The 27819-nt window shown below is 40.0% G+C and overlaps 1 protein-coding gene across 1 annotated transcript; it reads left to right on the top strand.

Annotated features, from left to right (window-relative positions):
• Positions 1-865: 865 nt before the first annotated feature.
• rars1 (arginyl-tRNA synthetase 1) lies at positions 866-27819 on the top strand. The gene is made up of 15 exons (XM_034223069.1): positions 866-1006; positions 3007-3141; positions 3774-3965; positions 6581-6689; positions 7495-7592; positions 8014-8135; positions 9754-9874; positions 10269-10398; positions 10928-11032; positions 11543-11721; positions 13135-13244; positions 16515-16620; positions 22963-23135; positions 25597-25844; positions 27452-27819. Exons 1-15 carry the CDS (start codon positions 962-964, stop codon positions 27559-27561), a joined length of 1983 nt encoding a protein of 660 aa, XP_034078960.1. The 5' UTR covers positions 866-961; the 3' UTR covers positions 27562-27819.

Raw genomic sequence — 27819 nt, 5'->3', positions numbered from 1 at the left:
CGCATTACAATGTTCTCTTTCAGTGTAATACTATTATGTTTTTGTACTATATATATATTTCATTTTAGTGCTGTAGATGTTTAGGTTTGTGCTAATTTGGACTTCTTTATATACGGATAGGGAGTTTAATCTACAGCAATGCCTCATATTCTATAAAATCAGCATATTTCTTTTATCTCTAAAAGTTATATTTTTCAAGAGTTTCTCAAAATATCATAACCTAGCCATGAAAAGTTGGAAAATCTACTCCGGCTTCAGGAATAATTTGTCATTTTGTTTATCAGGTAAATTCCCATTCCACCCATTTGTCATACAGGATTTTCACTGGAAAGAAAGGGAACAAGTGTGTTCTGAAAAGTAGCTAAATCTATCTGATAAATCAGAAGTGTAATTATAACCCGAATCAGAAACAGGTTTATTGCCAAGTAGGTTTACACATACGAATAATTTCCTTTGGTGTACATGGTGCTAAAGAAGATAACATAGCACCATAAATAAATAAAAACTAAAATAAAAAACTTTAAAAACACGATTATACAAATATAGACATATTTACATTACATTTGGATATACTAAAACACTAGCTACAGTATACTATTGGAAAGTGCTCAAAATAATAAAATATGATATGAGGAAAGCTGTGTATATACTAAAATCAGGTACTTTAACTTTCAATTGTGTTTTTATTACAGTCTTTTTAGTAAATATAGTTACATTCTACCACTGATGAAAATATCACTAAGCTATGAAGGAGCAGTAGTTATTGTTCATTAAACTGAGAGTGCTGTACATTCAGGTTACAGAAGGGGGCGCTGTCCTCCTTATACCATGGTATGCGACCCGCCAGTAAAACCGAAGAAGAAGACATACCGGAAATACGCTTGTCAACTTCTTCCTTCTCTAGCAGTTGTTTCATCAGCCACGAGTGTCTGTATCCATCCGACAGGAGAGTTTCAGAAAGATGGGAGACTCTGTAAACGAGTACACAACCCGACTGCAACAGCAGGTAAGAGACGTTGCTTCTAAATATAAAAAATATCAGTGTTTTACCATTATTTATTATGTTGTTGTATTACCCTACTGCTGCATTGAGGTTGCATGTTACTGCTGTAGATGTTTAGGTTTGTGCTAATTTGAATTTCTTTAAATACTGACAGGGAGTTTAATCTACAGCAATGCATCATGTTCTATAAAATCAGCCTATTTGTATACAAACAATAACAGCCCTGTGATTATCTGTGTGACAATTCACATTCCCTCTAATCAAAGAGGATTTTTATAAAAACACATTACATGATTTAACCTAGAACATTTGGAGAATGCTCTTAACATCTTATGGAATAATTTGTCATTTAGTTTATCAGGTAAATTCACATTCAACACATTTTAAGATATATTAGCTAGCAGGCTAAATGCCAGGTAGCATCACACCGGCCAAACGTCATTATACACACTTTAGATTTAATGTTGTTTCAGAACAAATTACTACAACACTTTTCAAAACAAAGAATGTCTACAGAGTAAGTTGTCACCACTCTCAAATTCGGCTTACACCATGTACTTAAATGTAGCTACACCACCAAACGTCAATAAACAAACTTACAATTGAATGTTTTTTAGCAATTTGATAAAAGTAACTAATTTCCTGTGTGAAATAAACAATGTACCCCGGGTCAGTGTTTGCTAATCTCAGACTCGGCTAAGAAACTGTATACCAAATACCTATTGTTTTGGTACAATTGAAAAAATAGTCTCTCCATGTCATTTTTTAGGTCAACCCACTTTTCAGTGACACATCAGCAAGTAGCTCAATGACAGTGGTGTAATGTATTGAAGTACCTTAAAGGGGACCTATCATGCAAAATGCACTTTAGTACATCTTTTATACATGAATATGTGTCCCCGGTGTGTCAGGGAACTCACAAAGTGTCAGAAAACACAACCCTCTCTTTTCCTCCATACCCAAATCTCTAAAAACGGGGCTGCAACGGATCTGATACAGACTGATACAGACTTGAAATATCTCTGATGTCAGAAACAAGGAGCTCCGCCTATATGGGCAACTCTCCACCTATCAGGAGGAGAGAGCCACGGCCATTGCGCTGGTGGCGCTGTAGTCTGCCACAAAAGCAGCGAAGAAGACTTCTCACAGATTCAGCCCTTGCAAAAACAGGGCTAAAAAAGAGCAAATAGAGCGAAATGAGGCATGGCTAAAATGCATGATCTGTTTGGTATTTTGAAAAACAAATTCGCAGACATGTTTTATATAGGTATGGCCCTACAATATATTATTCAAATATAGCATGATAGGTCCACTTTAATTTAAGTATTGTACTTAAGTATGTTTTGGGATACTTAACTTGAGTATTTTCCATTTTACTTTATACCTCTACTCTACTATAAAATATGCCAATATTGTACTACATTTATCTGACAGAATTAGTTACTAGTAACTTTAAAGATTCCGATTATACGTTAACTTAAAATATGAATAAACTATGATATATATTTATAGGTTAAGATATTCAGCAGTAGTACATAAAGTAATTAAATGAGCTATACCTTTACCGTCTGTGATGAACACATTAATGCATCAATAATCATAATCCAGTGATTTCATATATTATTCTGAATTGAGCTCCAACGAACTATAAGTACTTTGATTTTCGTTCCTTCGAGTATATTTTGATGCCGACACTTTTGTACTTTGACTTAAGTACGATTTTGAAATGCATGACTTTTACCTGTAACTGATTTACTGTAGTAGTTCTACCTTTTACTTAAGTACAATATAGCAATTGTTGTCAAAGCAGTGATTCACTTGATGAAGTCTCTGATAGGATCAATTGTTGATCTGATTCAAAAATAGGTTTTTACTTGTTACTCTATTGCAGTCAGCTTGCAAGTAAGAACCTCAGCTGAGAAGATGCTGGTCAGGGAGATCGTAACGTTTTAAGGATTGAGTTAGTTTTACGGAAATGTAAATCTGTATGTTTTGTTTTTCAGGAGCAGGAGATCAAGAGTCTATCTGCAGAGGTTGATGGTCTAAAAAACCCACAGAACCTGAGTCCATCTCCCCGCCTGGAACAGCTGCGGGATGAAAACGCCAAACTGAAGTACCGCCTGAACGTCCTGAAGAGGGTGAGTACACAGAATACACATAAAACAATACTCAACAAATGTTCACACACAAACTGGGACATTTCAGGATTTTATTTGAATTTAACTTATTCAAATATCCTAATATTTTGCTATCTTAGAGCAATATGGATCTCAGTTACACAACGTTCAGAGTCAAGCATGTCTACAAACATTTCCTCCTTTTTAATCACATTACCACGGTGTTCAGAATTGAGATAAAGCTGCTTATCATATCATTAGCAAAACAAAAACAAATAGATTTTCTTTAAATGTAAGTACTGTCAAAATCCTGCAATGTATTGTACTGCAGGGTTTACTGTGCTTTTATGCTTTCCACCCTTGCAGCACGATTTTAAAATTACACTACTAGTGACTGAAACATTCGATTTTTCAATAAAAAAATCCTCTGAGGTGGCTGCAGCACAGAAAGCCAAACGGATGCTGGAGAAAGAGTCAGACACAAATAACAGTTTTTCGAGTCTTCTCAAGAACCACGCATTAAAACACATCAATCTTAAAAAGAGAAGAGATGATTAATGCCAGACTTAGCTATTAGCTTATTTCCATCTGCAGGTAAAATGATTCATGTCTAATCTTTGTATTAATGAGGCCGATGTGCTGTGTGTGCTCAGAGCCTGCAGGAGGAGAGGACGGTTCACTGCGGTAAATCCATGACCAACATCCTCCACCGGCTGGAGGAGATCTTCTGCGAAGCCATCCGTGCTGCGTACCCCGAGCTGGAAGACCCCCCCCTGTCCGTGGCCTCCAGCCAGCAGCCCAGGTTTGGAGAGTACCAGTGCAACAGCGCCATGGCCATCGCCCAGGTCTGTGGAGCACAGAGAATGACTCTGTGACGGCATTTTAGTTAAAGTTTCAGTGAGCGTACAGATCCAGAAATTCAATTAAAGTTCCTCTTTTTAGATTCCCTTAAACACTTTTTGAATTTCCTTAACTGCTCAACTCCTGAGCTTGCACTATTTGTATAGTTATGTCTTAATTAGTGCTGTCAAAATTATCGCGTTAACGGCGGTAATTAATTTTTTGAATTAATTGCGTTAAAATATTTAACGCACTTAACGCATGTGCAGAATGGCCCGCCCCATACGTGCCACCAGTGGCAGCGCCAGGGTATGGCTGGGGTAGGCTACACCCATACCAAGAAATGGCTTAGCCCCACCATGAAAAATGATGTTAAAGTAAGCAAAATAAAGTCTGCCAACTCGCGCGTAGTAAATTCCACAGACAGCAGCTAGTAAGATTGATTTCAGGAGCCACGGTTTTGAAAACTTTTGTCACGTAGTGATCGTCTTCTCAATAGAACATCTTTGATAACGGCGTGGTGTTGTTGCAGGAAGTCCCGACGGAGAATACTTTTGCTGTAGTACAGGGGTGCACATAACTGGTACGCAGGTTATGTGCGTAATCTCTCTGAAATGCGTACCGTCACTTGTGTCACAAAGCGCATTTGCGTACCGACGTACTTGTGAAGCTTTTCCAGAAGGCGGTTAGATCACCGGACGACAGAGTCGGTCTCCGTGTGCACAGACAGGGCTGCTGTTAACGTCGGTCTGTACAACGGAATTGTGCCAAAACTACGCCAACCGGCGGCGGAGGGAGACTCCCCCCCCCCCCCCCCCCCCCCCCCACTTCACTGGAGAACTGCGCTAAAACAGCTGATCACAACGTTCACACTCTGTGGTCACGAAGTACTCCACTAGCCGCCGCCCCCCCCCCCCCCCTGTCGACTTTCCTGAAGTACTCCCCCGTTGATAGAAATCAACACGTAATGAATTAAGACCCCACGGTTTGATGATTGATAGGTGTGTGGGTTGTCTTTCATTTTGACACGCAGAAAAATGTTATAATAAACATAGATACTGTATGTTAAATGGATATATCCGCCTTCTTTCATTTATCTTTCCATTCCCACAACAATATGCATAAATAAATGGCATATGTTGGACATAGTTCGAATGGTGATTAATCATGATTAATTCATTTTTAAGCTGTGATTAATCTGATTAAACATTTTAATCGTTTGACAGCCCTAGTCTTAATATATACATGTATGTTGCATGGTTGAAGGACCCTCTGACTTAAGCTTTTCATTTCATATCTACACTGTAGCTATGCATATGACAATAAAGCCTTTGGAACAGGGGTCGGCAACCCCTGGCACGCGTGCCACCATTGGCACGCGGCACCGTAACCAGTGGCACACTAGGAATAAGGGTGCAAAATATTAAAATTGTATTTTCGGATCCTGAACGAGACCTCCGCCAGAGCGCGTCTCCCCGTTACCTGCAGAAGGAAGCCATGCACGCAACGCAGCCCCGCTCTCTAACTCAAGGTGACTTTCTGCCGCTTTCCTCCGTGGTGCTGTGCTGATCGTTTCACCACAGAGGAAAGCACTTCACTAATTGCTGTAGTTTTTGCGTGGCTCTGTCTTTAGTTGAAAGCCCAGTGGCGATCTGCTCATCTCTCATCGAAATAATATGCTACAAAGGGGCGGACTGGCCATCTGTGTGTTGAACTTTCCTGTCGGCCGTAGTCGAGGAGGGCAGAAGCAACAAGCTTCAGGTTCAATAACCCACTTTAGCTTAAATGACTGGAGAGAGGCGAGCTCTTCTTGGGAGGCCGTTGCATTTATTTAGCTGTTCTTCTGTTTCACAAAATACATCACAGACCTGTTTTTCTACTTCCTCGTTTCACTTCCAGAAACATACACATGCTTGCTCACTCTCGCTCTACCATCCACACACACACAGACACAGACACACACGCGCACGCCACACACCTCTCTCTTAAAGGGACAGCGATCTCATCATGGAGAATCACAGAACGGACGATCGTCCTTATTATTATGCCGTTTAAACCAATTATTGAAATGTGTTTGTTAAATTCGGCATCATGTAAGTTGCCCTGACAAGTCCACACACTGCTTCCCCGCAGCGAGGCTCCCCCGCCCTCCTGTTGATAGTTCACAAGCGTCAAGCTCCTCACCCCCCCCCCCCCGTTGATAATTCACGATCGTCGGCACGCTGATAAACATTTTTTTTTGTAATGGCACTTCATATCAAAAAGGTTGCCGACGCCTGCTTTGGAACAACAAATAAAACGTTGGAGAATAAAAGGATAACTCTCAAAGATTATTGAATTAGTTCTAAGGCTCTTCTTTTTCTTATCGACCTATTTTTACGAGATTGAAGTTGTTTAGGAGCCTGATAATATTTGGAGGCCTTTCATTCATGCTGAACCATTTGTTATTGTTCTGTGGAGAGTAACAACTGAATCAGTACAGGTTTCATCATCTGTGAAAATCCAATACATCTCATTTTGTAATTACACTGAAAGTTGTGAAATCGGTTGTTTTTGTAAGTTATTTATTTGTAGTTAATTAAACACATTTTAAGCCAAACTGTCTTGTGTGGTGTTCCAGATTCTGAAGGCAAAGGGAGTGAAGACCAACCCCAGGGAAATTGCACAAAAGATTGTCCAGAACCTTTCCGACAACGAAGTCATCCTCAAAACTGAGATCGCCGGACCAGGTACAAAACATCTGACTCTTCTTTCAGAAATATTTTCATTCATTGAAATAGAAACTACAATTAAAACAATATTCGGTCACAATAAGTTCTATAATCATACGTCTAACAGTTCAGCTCTGAAAAATGTCAATTGTATTAAACATTTTGCAAATAATGTTGAAAGATTTGGTTTTTTTTGGATTCTCATAATGTTATGACTGAATCCACCATCAATATCATTGAATCAGAATTCCTTTATTTGTCCCTCAACTGGGAAATAGGGCTGCTCAATTAATCGCATTTTAATCGCAATTACGATTATGGCTTGCAACGATTACGAAAACAACGTAATCGGAATAAAACGATGATTTTTTTATTATTTTTTTTTTTCATTAAATGTTTTTTATTGGTTTTTCAGTTGAATTATACTTAAAGTTCAGGGTAATCAACTGTTAAAAACATACTGTTCAACTTTTTTTTTTTCAATACATTGATGTTTACAAAGTAAATGGATAATCGTTTTTAATAATCGTGATATCAATTATTGACCCAAATAATCGAGATTATGATTTTTGCCATAATCGAGCAGCCCTACTGGGAAATGTACTTTACCACAGCAGAAGTATAGTTCAGATGAAGTAAAGAGCATAGACTTACATGTTTCAAAAATGAACAAGTAGGCACACATTATTAAAAAAACACAATAAGTAAAATACTAAAAGTAGATAAGTACACCTTGGTAAAACACTTAATAAAAGGTCTATCTAAAAATGAAATACATCAAAATCACTCTCATCCTCTCTTCTGATGTCTTTTTTGTGTTCAGGGTTCATCAACGTCTATCTGAAGAGGCCGTTTGTGTCCAAACTGATGAGCAACCTGCTGATCAACGGCGTGCAGCCCCCCCCACTGTCCAAGAAGAGGGTAAGTCACACTCCCTCGTGTTGCGTGAAAGCTGCTTCAGATGAATTTATATCAAGAGAATTAAAGTCATGCTCGTAACTAACTAAGTACTTTTTGTGTAATCTCAGCCACTATTTGTAAACTATTCATTTAATGGCCTCTGCTGCCCTGATAGATGCATACAATAACATGGAGCATAGATCTCGGAACAGATGCTATGTCAAGTTAGTGATGTTATCCTCTGAGTTGATTTCAAATCTAGTTTGTCTGCCACACACTTCTGTGTAGGTTTGCAGAGCTGCTCCTTTTAGCCACATATTTTGGTTTGAGAATAGAAACACAGACCATTTTCTCTTCTTCTAAACTAGATATTTTAAGCTTTTCTGTCTCACAGGTTTGTGTTTATGATGTATCGTTTAATCTGTGTGTGTCTGTTGTTTAGGTGGTGGTGGATTTCTCCTCCCCAAACATCGCCAAAGAGATGCACGTGGGCCACCTGCGCTCCACCATCATCGGGGAAAGCATGAGTCGGCTGTTTGAGTTTCTGGGCTACGATGTTCTCAGGTCAGTTCAGTCGCTGTTAACAGAACCTCCTGCATGCGAAACACCATCACTCACCACCAGTGTTGGGACTAACGCGTTACAAAGTAACGCGTTACTGTAATGTCGTTATTTTTGTCAGTAACTAGTACTCTAACGCATTACTTTTTAAATTCAGTAACTCAGTTACCGTTACTACATGGTGCGTTACTCCGTTAGTTTTTTTATATAGTCAACAGCCAGGCGAACAGAGATGAGAACTGTACTTAAGTACTTGAGTAAATGTACTTAGATACTTCCTGTGTCACATGCGGAGACGGGCTGTGGGCGTGTTTGTGTTGTTTACGAACAAGACTATCATGGCGGCGGCGGAGCTCAAGTCTAGTTTCTCCACCTGGAGATATTCTCACTATTTCACTTTAGTCGAGCACAAAGAAAATAACGTTTTAGTTAAATGTAAGTTGTGTCTTGGCGGGTCAAAGATCCTATCTACTGCCCAAACAGTCATTCAAATCTCTTAAAACATCTGCAAAAACAACATGCTGGGACGAAGCTAGTAGCTAAGACCACAGAGACTCAGCCGACGCCACTCCACCTCCACCTAAGCAACAGCGGCTGGATTTTAACCAAGGGACTGCTGGCCAGGGAAAAGTCGATAAAGCCATTGCACGGTATGTTGTAGAACACATGCAGGCTATTGCTACAGTGGAGTCACCCGCTTTCAGGGAGCTAGTTAGCATGATAGCATGTCCGGGCGGCACACGGCATATGGGACGGAAAACTTTTTCCAACTACCTGGAGAAAGAATATATAAAAATGGAAAGCCAGCTAATATCGATGCAATCCAGATTGCATATAATGCATGTCAAGTTGATCAACAGATTGTATTATTCTCCAATGCAATAACAGTACTGAAATTAAGGCTATCCTTATAGCCTTAATTTCAGTACTGTTATTGCATTGGAGAATAATTAATGGGAGCCCTTTTTTTAAGTAACTAAAACGTTACTTTTCACAGTAACGCATTACTTTTTGACTGAGTTACTTTTGAAATGAAGTAACTAGTAATGGTAACTAGTTACTGGTTTTCAGTAACTAGCACAACACTGCTCACCACTAACCTCACTGTACTATAGTCATAGACATATTTCAAAGTCTACAGCCTCATTATTATCTCTGTAAGGCTCTTTTACTCCAGAAAACTAAATTGTTGCACGGATACAAAATTGAGACATATTTTATTTGCATAAATCAGTCCCCTGTCATTTAGGACATTTCAGATTCAGCTTGCTTTAAGTCAAATGCTAATGTTACTATAGTGATATTGATTTGTTTGTCATGCCAAGACTGAAAATCATAAATACTCAGTCATTTTCATAGGAATCTGATCAGTTGTTATGATAATCTTTCCTGTATCAACTTGTAATAAGTACATTTTCAGCATAATACCCTGAATATTCATACCCAATATCTTGACAATGTGGCCAATCATTTCCCTATCTTACTCCAGACCAAAGTTCTGATGGAAGAATTGTCCCACTCACGTTTTTTTCAGTTGTCGCTCTCGCTTGCAGAAGAGTAAAAAGTCATGATTAGTGTCAGTTGTGAACTTTAGTTTGGACCCTGCTTTGTCCACCCTCAGGCTGAACCATGTGGGAGACTGGGGGACTCAGTTTGGGATGCTGATCGCCCACCTGCAGGATAAATTCCCAGACTACCTCACCTCCTGCCCGCCCATCGGAGACCTGCAGGCCTTCTACAAAGTCAGTAACTCTATCTGTTTTCCACTGCTGTCTCAACCCTCAGGGCACTTTGGAAATTGTTGGTAAATAATCTGAAAGGACACACAACAAAGCACAGCATCATATTTGGTTTAAAAGTAGTCCAGCTGGAGAAAAGAATGGGCTTAAAATAATGAATTGTAGGTGTTTTTGTTAAGGATATGTCTGATGCAGGAGTATTCTATGGAGCATGATGCGTCTGCAGTGCAGCACTTTTATGTGTATATTTGTATAAACAGAGAACATTATGTTTCTTCCTTTCTCTCCACACCTCATTTACTTCTTACTTCATCCTACTCTTTGGTCGCTCATGTCTCTCTCTTCTCGGAGCCCCCCTCCTCCCCCTCTCATTTTTTTCTCCCCTCCCCTCACTCAGGAGTCGAAGAAGCGCTTTGACGAGGAGGAGGACTTTAAGAAGCGAGCGTACAAGTGTGTCGTCAGACTGCAGAGCAAAGAGCCCGAGTTCATTAAAGCCTGGAACCTCATCTGCGATGTTTCCAGGAAAGGTACACTGCCCATTAATGAACCTGTTTACGAGGCTGTAACGTTAAGGGACAAATCCTCCCTTAAAAAAACATAAAGACGGTGCTATTTATCATGCAGTGCAGCTCCTGAGCTGTTTTGAATTCATAAGGACTAAATGAAAACTCTGCACTAAGACCTGCTTACACCAGGCTTTGTTATTATGCAACAGCGGTTGTTATTGATGATGGTCTGCCGTGTCACTTTAACCTAGCTGTTGCGTAGAGTATTGGGACAGCATTATCTCCTTTCCTTTGGAATTGTGGAGTGTTCCCATTTTAAACAATAAATACAAATATTTCTGGGTAATGTAGTCCATCTGTAATGAATACACCGGAGAGATACAATATGTTCGTTACATGGGAATACAAATACACATGAAATGAACTTGCAATTTTTTATGTTTCAATAACATTTGTTTGTTTGTGTTCATTCAGTTCTACGCATTCTTAAGCTTTGTTTATTATTTGCTCTTTAAAACGGATTCTAAGATGGTGGTTGTGTGTGTTTCAGAGTTTCAGAAGGTTTACAACTGCCTGGACATTACGCTCATCGAGAGAGGAGAGTCGTACTACCAGGAAATGATGACCAAGGTGGTGAAGGAGTTTGACGAGAGAGGTCAGTGTGCGGCAGAGGACGTTTCTCAGTCAGAAAGATGTTTGATCCACTGTGTTTTTCTCGGTCTCAGTTTGAAGGTTTCCCTCTATGGACTTTGGTTATTGAAGGCTTCTAATCTTTTTGAGCCAATAATACTAAATATAAAGTCCTTGACACTCATTATTTGAAAATGTAGGCTGCAACACCCTTGTTTGACCACCAGGGGGCAATGTTTACTCATAAATGTCTTCCAAGTTTAAAAAAAGTCCCTTCCTTCTGTGGTTTTGTTCTTCTTTTTAATGTTGTCTAATCCCCTATGTGTATCTGCGTTCCCTCTTTATCTGCATTTCTTCATTGTTCACTTCACTCATTATCTCCCCTTCCTCTTCTTTGCCCTCTAATCAAACTTTCTCTCTCATAATCCCTGTTTTCCTATTGCTCACTTTAATCCCACTCTCTCCCCTTCCCCTGTACACCCTCTCCCTTTAAACATCCTTCCTTCATTTCTGTTTCTTCTTTTTCCTTCCTTAGGCCTGAGCGAGATGGACGAGGGTCGTAAGATCGTCTTTGTCCCGGGTCAGCCCATCCCCCTCACCATCGTCAAGTCTGACGGCGGGTACACCTACGACACATCGGACCTCGCAGCCCTGCGCCAGAGACTCTTCGACGAGAAGGCGGACATGATCATCTACGTCACAGACAGCGGACAGGTGGGTGGGGAGGGGGAGAGGGTGGGGAGTGCAGAGGGAGGGAATGAGGGTGTTTCTCAATCGCGAGTACGCTTGCTTGGTAGCACATGTCTTCCGAGTCACTTCCTTCAGAAGCTAGGCAAGAATCCTTCCTGGCATTCAGAAAACAAAGAGTGGAACAGGCTAGCAAGTGTGCAGGTGTGCGTCATATGAGAGGCCCCGCCTTATATTTTCCGCCACAGATTTGAGGAAATTGATCCGTGCGCAAAGCATTGTGGGGATTTTAAGGACGCGAAGTCTACCCATGTGCAGCCTTGAAATTTCCCCCAAACCAAGGATGCGGCCTCAGTGGAATTCCAAGTATGCTGGACATTGGAACGGTCCTGCTGCGCCACTTGATGACGTAGCATCCTTGAAATATTGTCTTGGAAGCCAGTACCCTGGAGATTGAGAAACGGCCTGAGTGTATAAATACAGAAGCTTGACAAAGAAACCTGGGACTAAAAAGGTAAACTAAGGGGAGGATAAAACAACTTTTAGTTTCACAGCAATTGAAGTCCTGTCACTCCTGAACAATACATTTGTTCTGCACGACTTCAAGAAGCAGAAACTTTCTTCAGGGCAGAGTAACGGTTAGCTCATTGGAAATAAAGCTGTCTTCTTCTTCTTCTTCTTCTTCTTTTGTTGTCTGTTGCACCATATCCAAAAAACAGTAATTACAAAGCAACCTGTCAGAAATGATACCACGGTGAAATGATCCTAAAGGTGTTGAGAAAATACTGAAAAAATAAGGAACGTGTGTACGCAGACACGTGTGTCTGTGGCATGAGGTTTTCACTCTCCTCTGAAAAACTAATTCTTAACTTAAATGCTTTGGTTTTGTACAAACTGATGCCGTGGTCATTTTGAGTAAAACAATTTAAGAATGATCTCTCCTGGATTTCCATATACATTTGGGTCAGAAGTTCCTGGCTCTTATTAACATGTGTTCTTTTTTATTTAGCACCATCATCAGGTTTAATTTGTCAATAGCAAAATACTCCAAACCAAAGACATTCTTTAACCTTAGGTGTACTTTCTGTTTATTGCTTGATAACAAATGTTAGCATGCTAAGCTAAAATGGTGAACATTGTTAACGGTATACTGGCTTATATAAGCTGAAAGCTGTGTAAATATAACCACAGAGAGCATGACTGTAGTCTAATAAAGTAATCAAAGGTGTCTTAAAAGTAACTCCAACAGGTTACAAAAGGACTTGCTCTGAGGAATCATACACAGTTCTGTTAGTTTGTTTCTGTTTTTGCTGTGCAGCCGCTCGGGATTAGTTTTCCAGTCAGCAGTGACAGGGAGGAAGTTCTTCTCTTTTTCTGGAAACTATAACATGACATTCATGTATATATGTCAGTGACTTTTGTGTTTGTTTTGTCCCTCAGGGCACACACTTCCAGGTGGTGTTTGCTGCAGCTCAGCTGATTGGCTGGTACGACCCTCAGGTGACCCGGGTGGAGCACGCAGGCTTTGGAGTGGTGCTGGGGGAGGACAAGTGAGTTTAAAACACACCGAGTGACACCCAACACAGAGCAGGCAGTCACAGCCGTTACGCTAAGCTAAGCTAAATGTCTTCCTCCTGGCTTTGAAATCAACCAGCAGCTCAGTAGCGTACTCTGTTGGTGTACTCATTTTTCACCATTATTTTGCGGACAACCTTTCCCCTTCTTTGCTGATATTCCACATGGAGCTCACATTTTTGGAATTTCTGTCTGTGTTCAGTGGAGGCAGCAATTCCAAATGTGCGCTTGTTTACGACTTCATACTATGTGAGCAATGACAAAAGTAATATACTAAAGTGGCTTTTTATACTTTTTCTGCAAGAAATCAAATATTTATTCTGCATATTTCCTTAAAAAGTCTCCTTCTGAAACTTAAGGACATGCTTTTAGATGAATCCACAAATCTGTCAGTAGAAACTGGTTCCATTAATCATGTGACTGTTAGACATTAAAACTCTTAAAATAAAAAGAAGAAGCATATGTCATATATAGATAAATAATATATGCCTCAACAGAAGGCACCATTTTTTTTTCAAAGTGATAAAACACAATAAAGCCCGGGAGCTTTTCTCCATGGTACAGACGGTGTTGACACTGAGTGCGTTGAAGGTCTGAGAGTCGCTGCTGCATGCAAACCAATAACGCTTTAACACGGATCCAAATCACCGCCATCAGAGCAGCAGCAAAGAGCAGGACACTGAGGCTCCTCCACCGCAGCATCACTATAATCATCTGGATGTCCTTCGCTGTGTCTTTATCACCACTGCTCCATGTTTTTACTGCATTTACTGTCATGCATAAAAAAGGTATTTTACTACATGGCTGTGTTACCAAATAAACAGGAAGATACACAGATGCTGCTCCACAGACAGGACAGTCAGTGTATGAAGAGGTAAGGATGCAAAGTAACTCAGCATGTGAGGTACTATGAGGGGGCTGAGAAGTTCTGCAGTAGGTGGATGACGGTAATTCAAGTTGGACGGTTACAACTTAAGCTCGCATTAGAAAGATGCTTTTATTTTAAACTCAGAAAAAACACATAAAACAGGCTTATCTTAAGTTGAAGATATGCTAAGAAGAAAGCATCCGTCCAACAACCACGTGTTTTCTAACCTAATTACATTTAAAACTGACACTTATTGGCCTGAGGTTTCCATCAGTTACCATCACATTTGAACATAGATAAATAGAGACAGCAAACCACATAAAATGGATCCTAAATGAATACACATTGAATCCTTTTTGCATTAGGGATAACTAAATATTGCTGTTACTACAACATTGCAAACAAATGTGCTAATTGGTTCACTTGAAAAAGAACCAGCTGAAACAAATATGTGAGGCTACTGTAGTTAAGCTTTATTCTTTTAATGCCACATTTTCATTATTAATAACTATCTTAATTACTCAAAGTAAAGGATGAGTAATATGGTTTACCGTCTTAAAAGCAAGTGTTTGGCTCTGTATGGTAATAGTAGATCAAGTTTCAGTCATTATGATACAAACACTAAACCAGTCACTCACAGTCAAAAGGAGGAAACACTGGTCAGGGTTCTTACGGTCATTAAAAACCTGGAAAAGTCATGGAAATTTAGAATGCTAATTCCAGGCCCTGGAAAAGTTATGGAAAACAATATTTTTCCCAAAGTTTTGAAAAAGTCATGGAAATGTAACTAAAGTTGCATCAAATATAATTTATATTTTATCTAATCGCCGAAATAGCAATACTATAATGATAATAAATACTGTATCGTAATGAAACGTAAAATGGCATTTAACTGTCGAGGTGTTTTGCTGGTGAGAGATTTGAGTTGCTTTAGCGTGTAGAGGCTAGTCAGCCTACTATTGGATTTGTTTTAGACAGGCACAACATGTTTCATATGCAGACCTTATTTTCCTGTTCCATGTTAAAATAAACCATTTTCAGTGGTACCGCTGAGAAAGATTAATATTTTTGGTCATGGAAAATTAGGTAAAGGTCATGGAGAGGTCATTGAAAATCATTGGTGAAAAAGTGTATGAACCCTGACTGGTTGAAATGAATGTTTGTTAAGCAAAGCTGGCCAGCTTCCTCCAGCACAGATTCAACAGATGAGTCAATTAGATTCAACAATGCCAGCTGAAAAAACAACTTGGGTTGGAATATGAGATTTGAGGCTTTTAAATGCAGAAACTTTCAAAATATGAGAAAGGAAGAATGAAAAGGGTGAATATGCTAGTATCAGTCAGAAATGATAGAACCACACAGTTGAAAGTTGAATTATGAATCCTCTTCTAAATGTCTTTGTCTGTAATAAACGCAAATAACAGTGTATGAAAGGAAACATCTAATTGTGTTTCATTTCAATGGTTAGAGTTCACATTCCTGAATCCCAGCAGTTACCTTGATGATTAAAATGTTATCACAGTTAATAATATAAATGATGGACAAATGTATGAATGTTTTATTTATTTATTCCCTTTTATTGTAAGCACTGATGACTGTGTGGCCAATAGGTGAGCGCGCACTATCATTTGAACACTTCCTGTCACGCTGTTGTTTTTTCCTAATCAATCGTCCGGAGCAGGAGTGCCAGCTCCGGGCGGGGGGTTGATGTTCCTCTTCGCAGAGGCCATAACTAAGTGCTACTAAACGCCCCACAGTAACATGAGGGGGCGTAAATTGGCCCCACAATGTCTCCGCTACTCCAAACCCCATTAGACATTTATCATGCTGCTTTCATAATTGCTCATCCAGACAATAAGGGCTTAAAGCAGCCGCGGGGGGAGTTGTTATAGCTGCAAGTAAAAAAAGGGGGTGGTAATTAAATGTTTGGCTCGTGTTCTGATTGTAATGCTCATAGGATTTGGTTGATTGTACAAAGTGTATCGCCCCAAGTTGTCACAGTCAAAACTCAGTATCTGGAAAGTTCTGTGTGTGTGGGGGGGGGGGGGAGTTGTTAATATGTCAGAAAAACTCACTGCACTGCCTCATATTCTTTTATTTTATCTGAAGGTTTTGGGATTTATGCAGATTCTTGACTTAAAGTCAGCTCTCATTTCACAATCAAATAATCACATTTTATCATTTGTTTGTCATATTCATTTGGGGTCTTCACAGTGGGTACAGCTGTTCCTTTAGACCCTGGCATCTTAAAGGGAAAACTCCTTTGGTGAAATATGAGAAGTGAACGTCCCCCAGCTTCGAACTATAGTTGTAGGCTAGTTCAAGGTCAGCCTGAGCCAGCCCTAACTAAGCTCTTTCTCCTTGATTTGTGTCCCAGGAAAAAGTTTAAGACCCGGTCTGGAGACACAGTGAGGCTGATGGACCTGCTGGACGAGGGACTGAAGAGGTGCATGGACAAGCTGAAGGAGAAGGAGAGAGACAAGGTGAGAACGTCTTTAACAACAAGGGCTGCTGCATAGAGTTCCCATTGGAAACAAAATGGAGAGAGATTTCTGTAAAATAATGATTATTAATACACTTCCTATTGTGTTTTGGGGGAATTAATTTCACAGGACATTATGACCGGTGAGATTTAAATGTGCCAGACTTCAACAGATTCTTCCAGTTAAAGTTGGGTAAATACAGGCTAACAGGAACGATGCCGCTGATGGAGGAAATTAGGGAGAAGACACGCCTCCAATCGCTTTCACTGTTATTTTAATATCTGGCTTTGTGTCACCTCTGATTTACAAGATAAGTGTTTTGTTTGGCAGCATTTCACGCTGAGGATATGAATCCCATAGCCTACACTTTCACTTTTGAACATCATAAAAAAAAGGTTGCGGTCTGCTGTAAGACACCGTCACTGTCTCATAAACTGGAAGGGAAAGGTGACATTAACAAAGGGCAAAGACATTACACGTAATTTAATTGTACCTTTAGTGGTGTCTAGCCATCCAGACAGCTTTGGTTTTATTTGTCCCGGTTTTTAGGATATTACTGTCTGACATTTCTGCCGCCATCCCTTTAGCGGAGGTGAATCTCACGCTCACAGAATCATGAAACCATTTCTTCCCATTTTCTTCGTCATTTGATTTGAGATAATCCATATAAGAACTACTATGTTCCGACTAACTGGAGAAATTGAAAGGTAATTCTTGACCTTATAATTAGGTTGTAGTTTGACAAATTATTGCTCGTGAACTGTCAACGGGGGGAGGGACAGTTCACATGCGCCGTATTATGCATGGCTGCTGCACCTCGCGGGAGCGTGCACAGCGTCAAGCCAAAACTCACAGACATTTCAATGATTTGTGCGGCACAGTTAGGTTTTCTTTTTGGAGGGCATGCAAAACATGGCATAACACCGGAGCCTCGCTGCGGGGAAACTTTGGCGCTGTTCCGAGTTTGTTCTAATCCGTCAAAATGACAGACTGCTTTCAGATTTGTCCGTCATTGTTAAAAAAAATCCGTCATAGACGGAAAATATTCAGTTAACGCGACCTCTGCTGTGTACTATATTTCTTTTGAACTTTCCCCCACTTCTCAGCAATCAAGCAAACGCAGAATGAAGCCCATGAGATTAGACTAAAAGCTCTGAAAAAAGAACAATTATTTTACATTTTTTTGTCAAAAAAATGTAAAATAATTGTTTTTGGAAAGATTACTTTTCTCAATTTTTATTATTATTATTATTATTATTATTATTATTATATACTTGTGGGCAGCTCACATTACATATCATTCCTCCTTTACTGAAGACATCTCAAATAGCTGGAAATCTGTATAAAATAAACCATCTTTTGGGGTGAAGTGACCCCTGAGCCAGGGTCAGGTTAAGGAGTCCAGGGAAAGTGGTATATTCTGATGTGGTAGCTGTGGGTAGCAGAGCCTTAAGGTGGAGATACATCAAAGGACTGAAACATGCCAGCGAATCAGAATCGTCCATCCTCCCTCACTTTGACCTCCATCTCTTTTCAAACAGAGAGCATCAGACTGATAAACAATTGCATGGCTGTTCATTGAACTAAAGTACTTCTCATACCACATCACTGCAAGGCAACCAGTAGGATTCCAGCTTGGAGCTTTGTTGCATTTTAAACACTTGTCTCTACAAAAAAAAGCCTTTTCTAATGGAACTAAAAAGACGACTGTGGCTCCTGTAAAACATCTAATGCATAATATATTTCTCCTCTTCAGATTGAAATTCAAGATGTTTTCCTAATTATGCTCTGAATCGTATCACCTGGGGGCTGAGTCAGGTCAGCTAAAGCCTTACAAGCAGTCTCATTCTCTTGCTGGCCCCGACTGATAACTAAAAGAAGAATCCGACCTTTTATTCATTCACTTGGGGCAGTTCACTAAAATGCACACGTGCACGGGACCACATTAGTCTGAATACAGATATACACATACCAGTGTTGGCTACCCGTCCACACGTTTTCATTTGATGGGTCTCATTGGGACTTGAACCAGCAACCCTTCACTTCCCAAGCCAAGTCCCTTCAGACAGAGCTTCTGCCGCCCCCTAGTGGTGACAATATGCTGTAAATCACACTTGACACCTGTTATGTTGGGAGCTATGGTTGGGAGTAGTAAGAGGTTGGATAGATTTTGTTTAGAGTAAAGTTTGTTTTCCCGCTTGATACAACTCTTGTACATTTGCTCTGTTAAAGATTAAAAAAACCTTAAACGGAGAAGAATAACACCATTTTTGGACTTCAATTATTGAGTTTTAAAGCAGGGATTTAATTGTTTTCATATTGTATCTGTCAGTCCAACTCATATTGGCAAATATTATATGATTTGTCAATCAATGTGGTATAGATTTTCATATAAGGATTTTAGTAAGCCGTCCAGTGAGCAGCTCATTATATTTTCCAGTTTCTGAGGATGCTCATTTTACAGTAATGATCATCTGACGTCTATCCTTCTCGTGCTCACCCTGCACCAAGAGATTTCAACTCTGGATCTTTCCCATCACATCAATAGACCGCTGCATCTCTGATATTAAAAAAAAGGCCACCAGAACTTATTTTCTGCTGAGCTCTGAGGACAAGCCGACTCTGATTGGTCTCTCGTGAACATCTTGTGGTTTTGGACTGATGGAGGAACACACACTCACGTTTTTTCTTCCTCCTCTTCATCGTTTCATCATGCTGCTCTTTTCTACCTGAGTCTTGTGTGAGCTTTAACCTCCTCATGTCTGCGGCCACACACATGCTATTTCTGTCTTTGATTTCCAACTAAAAGATCAAAACTGACGGACTGGAAATGGATTATACTCGGCGGTGATTAAAAAAACCTCATCAGCTGAAAGCATTAAATGATCACACCTCATTAAAATGACACTAGGACCATAGGAAGATAATCCATGATGAGATAATGAGATGTCACTCCAGTTCAGAGTGCGTGTTGCCGATGGTTGCTCTAAATCACAAAGTACAATTTAAGAAAAAACAATGAAATATCTTTAGCTCAATGCTAACATTAGCATGCTGACATATATAGGCTTGTGCAACATCCAAATTCCAGTAAGCGCAACATTTTGTAAAGGCAAAATGTGTTAATATTAGTTATTTTGTAGCTGCCCCGGCCAACAAACGGTATTCTACAGACTTAATGAAATATCTTTGTTTTGTACAGATCGTCCTAAAAAAAAATCCCACCATGATCATCTAAATATATTTACCAACGATAAAAGTAATGATGTTTAAAATAATGATAATTCCCTCTCCATGTCGCAATTCCTGTCGCACCGGCAATATCAGTCAGAATCATCACAATTAGTTAATGTTCCCAAATGGTAACATTTGCTAATTGGGAATATACCTGCAGATGAGGCTAATGGGAATGTCGTTAGTATTGCAGGAAGTTTGTCATAAATCAAAGTGTTAACTAGATGATGCCACTTGATGGAAAGTCAGGGATCTCCAAAGTCATTATGATAAATCTCGGGAGAACATGGATGATACTGCAACTTTAATACCACATTTGAAAGCAATCCATCCAGTATTTATGGAGGTTTCAGGCCGGAACAAAGGCAAACCAACACCATAAAGCCTTGCAGCTGATATTTCTCTTCCTTGAGTTCAAGCTTTTGCTCCGGAGGTGTTTCCACTGAATTTCCTTGAAGCCTGATGTTGTTTGTTTCCTTTGACATTTAGCTCATGAAACCATCAAAGACCATTTGTTGTGTCTGAGATTTCTCCACTGTCACCATCTCTGTAGCTTTTGTTCCGTGGAAGGCTTGATAAGTGTGTTTTCCTCAGCAGCGCCCTGGCTCTCGCTAACAGATCACCCAAACTCAGCTGCCCTGCTGCAACACACGTTTTCATCACCGCAGCTCAACCTGACCTTGTTACAAAGAAGTGTATGTTCAGGAATGCAAAGTTGTATTTGTTCACCTCCTTACCTCAGATTGATCCAGCTCCTCTTGATTCAACCTAGAAAGTAACAAACTTCATTCTTCCCGAGGCAATCGTTGGCCGCTGTTTTCCCTTTACTTCACACAGAGAATCCTGACAGCTTCTGCTAATTTGAGTGTATGCCCCTTCTGATGTTGAAGGGTTTGTATCGGAAACTTGCAGAGGGGGAAAAAATGAGGCTGAAAAAACAAGTAAGTATGATCTGGAGTACTCGGTGCAGTGTAAACAGTGGGTGACTTCCAGTTGAACTACAATGATTTGAATGCTGAGAAGGTTCTGGTGCCAGCGCAGTCTCCCTGCAGGCCCTTCTGGCCCGGTGCTGTGCTGTATGTCTGGGTCGGCGCCCACGTCTACCATCTGCTAACCCTGCCTCATTAAAACACACCGAACACCCATAAGCCTCTTACTCTGCGGATACCATTAGTTAGTCTCAGTTGCCCCTCTGTTCTACCGCCTTAAATTATTTACTCCTCTGTCATAATTAGTTTTTCTATATGTGTTCATCCTGTTATTTAGAGTGTTGTCTTAAGCATCCCTGCCCTCTTGCCCTGTCGCCTGAACTCTTTGATCCATCATATCCCTAATCCAATAATTGTCTAACTCAGTGCTTCTCAAAGTGTGGTCCGCGGACCACTGGTGGTCCGTGAGCGCCCCCTAGTGGTCCGTGAGTATATTGGTAACATTTCACATTTGAAATAAATAGATAAATTAAAGTTTTCCGTACTCTCGCGGGAATATCTCCGCAATGGAGCGAGTTTAAGTTTAATTTTTCATTTCATTTTCAGGCGATTTGTAATCTGTTCTAGAAAAACGATGTGATTTTGGATATTTGTGGAGTTAGGTGGTCCACGAGTGTTTTTTTATTGGTTAAGTGGTCCTTGGTATGAAAAAGTTTGAGAAACACTGGTCTAACTGATGAATGGACTATCATGATGAATGCAGATCATCACAAAGGATCAGGATGTTCTGCTTTATATTTGACACAAAATATAATTTCTTTAGGTTTTTTGTGGGCATTACAAATCATTTGAAGGCCTCAATTTGGTCTGGGATCAAATGTCGAGAAAATAATCACTATATTTAGCAAAAATGACCATGAACATTAGTTGAAATAAAACAATGATTTCATTACTGATTAACTGAGTGGATCCCAAACCTTTTTGGTCATGCCCCACGTGTTCTTCCCCTACCGTTCTCAATGTTAACAGTACTGGAGAAATGCAAAAGAAGCTCAGTTTAATTATTGAAAGGACATGTTTTTTTAATTTTGATGCTTTTCATTAGTTTCTTATGTGCATATAGAAAAAGTGAATGTGTTTTGAGTGCACTCCTGCTAAATTGACAGTGAAAGACAGATTCTTCCCATTTTGGATTTGACTGATTTTGATTGGTCAAGCTGTCCAGATGATCCATTTACTGTACAAGACATCAAACGGAGAAAAACAGTGATTGGCATTTTTGCTTGATACGGTCTACAAAGATTCATTCTGAAGGAATTCTAGCTGAACCAACTATTCCTTTATACACTATGGCAAGTATCGTGAAGGTTGCAAAGCCTTACGTCTTCTTCCTCTGCTGTTCCTCTTCTTCCTCCATTGTTGTCCAAAAACTATTAAAAACCCATCAATGAGCCGCACTGGACAGCATGTTCCTTCATTTCCATAAACACACACACACACACACACACAAAACACGTGGTTTGTTTTTGACGAAATCCTACATATACTGTCTTGCTGCCCTAAATGCTCACTGAAGCACCAAATGCGTATTAATCAGTTGCAGACAAACGTCCCAGCAAATGGACTATTTCCTGCCATTTGCATAATTTCCTAAAATGACACTATACATTTTTCTCACATCTTGTTTTTTTCTATTATTTCACGGCATGTTTCCTCTGTTCCTGTCACGTTAGCTGCTTAGCTGTTCTGTCTCTTCCTATCGCGTTTATTCAAATTCTTTAAAATAATAACACATTACGTCCTGTCCCTTTAATTATATGTGCTGTCTGTTTGACGGAAAGCTTTTGTTTTCCACTTGAATTACCATCATAAAACTTTCTTCCTCACTCTTTTCCCTCCTTGTGGTATCAGACGCGCAGATTCAGGGGGAAGGCGATGACTTAATAAGTCAATTGAATCTTTGCCTGAGGTTACTAAATGACATTCTTCATCATTTGGATAAAATTCAACTCACCGGTTTTACTATTGGCAGCATAAGGTGACGCAGCGCCTGCAGTAATTACTAGATGATAAAAGCTAGAGTTATCAGAATATTGAATGCCTTAAAGATAATTGTGTGAGGGAGTATGGGGGGTGGTTGTAGATGAAACTTGACTGAGCTGCAATTGTCTTCCTGAAGGTGCTGACCCCCGAGGAGCTGACCAAAGCCCAGAGGTCTGTGGCTTTCGGCTGCATCAAATACGCCGACCTGTCCCACAACCGCAGCAACGACTACGTCTTCGCCTTCGACAAGATGCTGGACGACCGGGGCAACACGGCCGCCTACCTGCTCTATGCCTTCACCCGCATCAGGTCAGGGGTCACTCCAACAACCACTTTATGAATGATAGTGGTGCAGAAGTTTATATACTGACATCTTGAAATGTTCGGCTTCTCCACTGAACATGTTTTGCAAGCTGAAGAGCAATTCTGATTTCACCTTGGACGTAAAAACAACATAGCAGGAGCTGAATTGAACCGTATGATCTGGTGTATGGGTTTGTCTTACAGAGCATTAGATGTTTACTCTAGCCACTAATGCATCAGGGCTATATACAGCAGCTATTCTCAACCAGCCCCCTATCTGGCGGCGGGAATGTCGACGTTACATGAGGCTTTTTTCCGAAGCGACTTCAATACACTGACAAATGATTACATTGAAAACTATAATAATAAAACGGTACTTATCTGTATGTTAACGTGCAAAGAAGTTCAGATAAATAAAGAATTGTCACATTTTTAATTAATTACTTCAAGGACTAAAATCACAAACTGTTTTTTGCAAAGTCGGTTTACACAAAGAGGGAAGTTGCTATAGCGTAGCGGGGCGAACGTAAACAAAGTAAGAAACGGGAGCAATTATAGAACAAATCTGATAACAAATTCACAAACTATTCAAAAATAAGAAGGAATGCTCACAAATGTATATAGCGCCTTCCACGAAACCCAAGGACGCTTTATAATGGGAAGTAAAAAAAATATATATTACTACAGACAAGTAATAGGAATATGACCATTTACTTTTAAGTTAAATCAAATGTGTCGGAAATATGACCCTAAGTACATCCATTCAGATTCATCATTTATCTTGGTCCTTACAGGCTTTCTTGTTTAACTGAAAGTGGGGCTTTTAAAAAGAAATGAGCCTTAAGTTTAGTTAAAAGATGTGACTCTGAGGCTTGGTTGGGGAACACATGGTGATGAGCTAGTTCAAATATGAGGATGCAGAAGAAAGAAGACAGTGTTCAGGCTGTCTATGGAGTAAGCTAGCTCAACTACTGAAAGTATGTTCTCCCTCCTCCTCTTCTCCACTCTTCCTCGTTAGAGACCCTCCTGCAACACCGGTACACTTTCGTGATCAGATCAGCCTCTCGTGGGAGCTTGTGGCAAAGGATTAGTATTTGGGGTCTTTCTAATCAGCAAGACCCCATTTCTCCCCGGCCCTTATCCCTGCATCGAGTGGCCGTGCCCCCCCCCCCCCCGAGGTGTGAGACTCAGGGTGGCACGGAGCCCGGCTGAGATTGATCTGCTCTTTTTTCAGCAGTTTCCGCCCGAGAGGATTCGATGTTCCTGCGTTTAGTCAATAGAGCACTCACTGGTGGCAGCTGCCCCCACGCTGTGGGGTGTTCAAGTGTCAGAGAAAAGTCAGGAAAAGACACAACCACACACGGAGCTCCACTCAACTGGGAGCGCGCTAATGGAAAAAATGAGGAGCAGAACGGCAGCCACATGCTCCGAGGCTGTGCTGAATATATTTTAGAAGACAGTACAGGTGCAAGCATTTATTTCAGTTATCGATTATCTTGTTCTTCCAATTCAATCTTTTGAAAAATAACAAAATGGACACTCTAAAAGCTGTTAAAGGTAATATCATAATAATAAGCTTTATTTGTATAACAATTTTCATGCAACAGGTGCAGCTCAAAGTGCTTCAACAACACACACTTTAAAACACAACCAGAGTTTTAGAAGCAGCAAAAACAAATGACACTTAAAGACACTCAGCAGTATAATGTATATTAATACAAAATAAAACACAATGACATGGTGATCCCTCTCGGTAAAATAAAGGAAGACAAAGTCAATAAATAGGATAAAATATAAATACCTATTAAATAAATAATGAAAATAAAACTCATTAATAATACACTTTTAATAATTAATAAGATTAATAAAGGTCAAATGAATAAAACACCAACATAAAAGGGAATCTATAAATAACTAAATAAATAATTATATAAATAACCACATATTAAAAGACCATTTAAAAGTGAGGTGTCGCTAATTAAAAAAGGTTTTGTGTCTATAGCTGTGTTGAGTTAAAAAGAAGTTTCCCTAAAATAACTGTTTAAACCCAAGAAGATACATTTTCTTTATATTAATGTTTAAATATATTCCTGCTCGAAGACAAATTGCATAAAGGAGCAGCATAGAAATGGGTTTCCTTCTCATTACATAAAACATAAAAACAAATGAAAAAACTCAAGCAATGAACTCTTATGTACTTACACAACCATGGCAACAAATGTTTTAGCAGCCGTTTAAAAGAACTAAGTGACAGAAATAACATATTAAAGTATTCAGGCCAAATACAAATAAATCTGTTGGGACTTTCTTTAATTGCCTGTTTATGTATTATTAAATGACTTTTTTCCATTTCTTCACCAGCCTGAAACTACCAATAATTATAAAAAAGACAAAAGCAGCAAATAACCTATCTTGTAACATTTCTGCTAATGTGACAAGTTCTTCTTTTGCTATTGATTCCCTTCAGGTCCATCGTCCGCCTGGCTAACATCGACGAGGCGGCGCTGAAGAAGGCCGCGGAGACCACCGAGGTTCTGGTGGAGCACGAGGCGGAGTGGGAGCTGGGGAAGGTCATCCTCCGTTTCCCAGAGATCCTGCAGAAGATCCTGGACAGCCTGATGCTGCACACACTCTGCGACTACCTGTACGAGCTCGCCACCACCTTCACCGACTTCTACGACAGCTGCTACTGCGTGGAGAAGGACCGACAGACAGGTAACTGACATCAAGGTCAAAAGTGCAAAAGGAGAACCAAAGAGCAGGACATTTTCTGCTGGAGGGGGAACTCAGGCAATTAAAATGAGGTTTCACCGTGAGAGGCTATCCACTAAACGCCATCTGAACGCTGTTAGCACTCCTCTCGTTCCCGTTAGCATTCTGTCCCTGCGGTGCGCTGAAGTGCTCCAACTTCAGTTTAGGAGCTGCTGAATTATGCAAATTCTCCATTAGCACTATGGGAGTAACGTCTGCTGTAGGTTATTTTCCATTATTTAGCTTTGTTAGAAAGTGAATAGAGACTCAGATCATGAGCCTGACTGCACTCAGTTTCAGTTGTTGGCTTAACGAACTGTTCATGTAAACCTCTTTCAAAGGGTGTGTGTAGAAACAAATGGCAAAGAAAACTAGAAAAGATCAACATTAGTTTTACCTTCCTCGCTTTAGTTGAAGTCTCATGATCATAACACCACTATTATTTTATTTTTTTCAAAGATTATATTCTAATCCAGCAGATTTATCGAGTTTAAAATGTTTTAGTCGTCATTATTTACTTCCAAATATATTTCTTAAGTGTTTTTTCACATAACCAAGACTGTAGAGGTAAACAAAATCAACCACGTCTAATTATTATTATGTACACCAAGGGACCCCCGGTTTATTCTCTATTTTCTATTTAGGGATAGTTTTAACGCTATAACATTTGAATTACACTAAGGCCAGGAGACCAACCACTATTTAGTCGAGCTACTTTAAGACTCATGATGGATAAAGCCCTTATCCAGAAATATATACATTCTTTGAATCACCGACTAAACGCAGAAGCAGACTACAACTACTATATATAGCAATATAGCAACTACTATATATAGCAATATAGCAACTACTATATATAGCAATATAGAAACTACTATATATAGCAATATAGAAACTACTATGTCCTTTAAGTTGTCCCAAAAAGTAAGGACACAAGCGGTTGGGTTATAGCCTCTTATCTTTTTATAATAGCGCTCTCTCCTCGGCTCGCCCTCAGCAGCCCTCGGTCCTCGCTCTGTATACTTGGATTGTTGGATTGCTTGTTTGTGAAAATTACCGACTCATTTTGCTGTCTGTCAAAGATCATCGACGCGCCGCCCCTTAAACAGCCCGTCTATTTAATTCACCCTCCGCTGCTCATTACACACTTAATTTCTAATGGATTTCTGCTCCGCGTAGCCATTTGTCCTGATGGGGTGGACAGTCATGGGTGTTGCGTGTGTTGATGCAGATGTCCGGGTCATCGACTTTCGTTTAATGTTGTGGTGTGTGCTGCAGCTGTGCGATTAAAAGTGACCTCTGACCTTTTGCTGTTTGTTCTTATCTCTCTGTGCTTCACCTCTGACTCTCTCTCCATTCCTCAATCGGCCTGGCTTCTCAGTTTCTTCCTCTTTTTCTGATCTCCTTCACCTCATCTTTGTGTCTTGTTTTGCTCTTTTCAAGGCAAGGCAAGCTTTAGCACATTTAGCAGTTCTTTAAAAAGAAAACATTCAAAGAAAGAAGTAATTCAAACTGTACAATTATTTTTTTGTAGTGTTTCTAATGTATCTGTGAAATCTCTGTGTCTGCAGGTAAGGTGGTGAAGGTCAACATGTCGAGGATTCTGCTCTGTGAAGCCACGGCGGCCATCATGGCCAAATGCTTCGACATCCTGGGAATCAACCCCGTCGCGAGGATGTGATGACCCCACCGGCCCTTCATCTCTCCTTCTGTGGCTTTCTGCATTCATCAGATACCAGAGCAGAAAGGCAGGAGAAGTGACGACCAACAGTAATCATTCTCGTTCACACTCCAAACTCACTGGACTTAAAATAAATAAATATCCACAAAGGTATTATATCCAGGCAGGGAGACCAAAAGAAACCCTGTGTTGATTCCATCATGAACATCTCATGTGAAGGATGCTGTTTTTATTAAAGAAACTGTCATGAAACCAAAA

The sequence above is a fragment of the Gymnodraco acuticeps genome, unplaced genomic scaffold (assembly GCF_902827175.1).
Source record: "Gymnodraco acuticeps unplaced genomic scaffold, fGymAcu1.1, whole genome shotgun sequence".
In the NCBI taxonomy this organism is placed as follows: domain Eukaryota; kingdom Metazoa; phylum Chordata; class Actinopteri; order Perciformes; family Bathydraconidae; genus Gymnodraco; species Gymnodraco acuticeps.
The sequence above is the reverse complement of the archived record's forward strand: the minus strand, read 5'-3'. Positions and strand labels throughout refer to the sequence as shown.